The sequence below is a fragment of the Plasmodium gaboni genome, assembly GCF_001602025.1.
Source record: "Plasmodium gaboni strain SY75 chromosome Unknown, whole genome shotgun sequence".
Taxonomy (NCBI): Eukaryota; Apicomplexa; class Aconoidasida; order Haemosporida; family Plasmodiidae; genus Plasmodium; species Plasmodium gaboni.
Genome location: NW_017385396.1, coordinates 1 through 2454, shown reverse-complemented (window position 1 = coordinate 2454; position 2454 = coordinate 1). Strand labels below are relative to the sequence as shown.

At 17.8% G+C, this 2454-nt stretch overlaps 1 protein-coding gene across 1 annotated transcript; it reads right to left on the bottom strand.

Moving 5' to 3' along the window:
* Positions 1-1321: 1321 nt before the first annotated feature.
* PGSY75_0022400 (putative lysophospholipase) lies at positions 1322-2428 on the bottom strand (the record flags this gene model as incomplete). The annotated part of the gene is made up of 1 exon (XM_018783369.1): positions 1322-2428. One exon carries the CDS (start codon positions 2426-2428, stop codon positions 1322-1324), a length of 1107 nt encoding a protein of 368 aa, XP_018638854.1.
* Positions 2429-2454: the final 26 nt, after the last annotated feature.

The window sequence follows — 2454 nt, the reverse complement described above, 5'->3', positions numbered from 1 at the left end:
ATATATATTTATTTATTTATTTCACGTAGTATTCTTTTTTTTTATTTTTCTTTTATATTATATATCAAGTCTAGTTTTATTATCCACAATTTTATTTTTTATTTCTTATTTATTTATAAGTGCATTTTTTTAAATTTCTTAATGTATGTGATAAAAAAAAAAAAATAAAACAACAACAAGTGAAATAAACAAAAAAAAAAAAAAAAAAAAAAACTTATAGATTTTATATTTCAATTATGTTATAATATATATATATATATTATATTTCTTCTCAGACATTTTAATACCTACATGTAAAATATTTATTATATACCTCCTTCCCCCCTCACCAAAAAAAAAAAAAAAAAAAAAAAACTCCTTAAAAAATTTTATCATAAATAGTGACATTTTTATATTTCCTTTAACATTGAAATATTTATTAAAAGCTATGTTTTTTTTTTTTTTTTTTTTTTTTTTTTCTTATCCATTTTTCTCCCTATATATAATATATATTTTTACACTTTTCAATAGTATATATTAGAATGATTCTATATATTATAAGAATATCAATGAATACTTTATAATAATATAATTATAAATTTGTAACATAATTATAATCACTAAATTATATAATATTACATATATATATATATATATATAATAATATTTATCATTGAACTTTTTTATATTTCTCTTACATTATATAAAATAAAAAAATAAAAAAGTTTCTTATTTATTAAAATATATTTTAATTATATATATATTTATATTATCTATTTTTAATAATAATAAATGAACAAAAAAAAAAAAAAAAAAATTAATAAATAAATAAAATAAATAAAATAAATAAAATAAATCAAAAATAAACAACTTTATATACATATAATTATAAGAATAACTAATAAACTTTCGATACTTATATAATAAAATAGCCATTAGTTATATAACATAATATATATATATATATATATATATATATATATATGGCATCGCTTTTATTATATGAACACAAAAAATTAATAAAATAAGTATTATAATATAACAAAAATAATTATGTATTCATAAAATTTTAAATCTCATAAAAAATTAAATGTCAACAAAAACAAAATATATATAGAGAGAATTAACAAGAACAAAATAAATAAATATATATATATATATATATATATATTACACGCATTTAATATAATATTATTCTTTGGCATAAGAGTATAAAAAACAATAATAAAAAATATTTTTAATATTATTTTTCTAATTTATTTATGCCTTTTACAATTTTAAAACAAAATTATATATATATATATATATATGTGTGTATTTCATTTAATTACTATATGTTTATTTATTTTTTCTCATTATTATTAATCGTACATGATATCCAATCTAGGATCTTATCTAAAACCTTTTCATTTCCTGGTTCCATTGTTAATAAATGATCCATATCATAAATGGTATGAAGTTCTTTTTTATCATTATTTAATTCGTCATAAAATGTTACAACCCCTCCATAATAACATGCACAATCATTAATTGAATGAATAAATAATATAGGAATATCCTTTGGAATATATTTTATATCTTTACGTAAATTTGTTATAGATCTTAAAATCTGATGACCAAATTTCAAGGTTATCCATTTTTTTGATCTATGCTTATCAAAATTTATAATATCATTAACAAATGGAAACATTTCAAAATTGAAATTTTGATTAAGTCTACATTTTGGAAAAATACAAGATAAAAACTTTGCAAGAGGAACTAAGAAATATTTATATTTCTTTGAAGCTTTTGATGATAAGCTCTCAAGTGATATCATACCAGATAAAGATATACATCCTTTTATATTAAAATTTTTATATTCACCTGATTTTCCTAATAATTCTAAAGTTCTTAAAACAACATTACCACCCATAGATAAACCCATAATATATATAGGAATCTTATCTTTTTTTAAAGCATTAATATCAGTATTTTTTTTTTTTATAGCTCTTAAATATTTCGTTCTTTCATATTCTAAACATACTGTTTTATTAATTTCTTCAAGATATTGTATTACATCATATACAAGATCATCAAAATTATTTATATTAGCTTTTAAATTTTCCCAACCATCTGATAAACCATGACCTTGTAAATCTATACCATATACTGAATAACCTTTCTCATTTAATTTCTCTATCCAACTATCTTTATAAACATAATAATTATCTTCATCCTTTAATATTGCTTTATCGTTACTTACTACTTCAACATTTTGCCTCAAATATTGTAATCTCACATGACCATTCAACCCATGAATTAACAAAAATATTCCTATAGCCTTTTTAACAGTCCAAGAATAGGTTCTTAATAACAAACCATCCTTGTTAAAAAAAGAATGCAATCTTGGATTTCCATCTAAAGTACTATTACTTACATTATTTTCATAATCTAATTCATTTTCAACCATTATAAGACTGTATATAAATATGATTA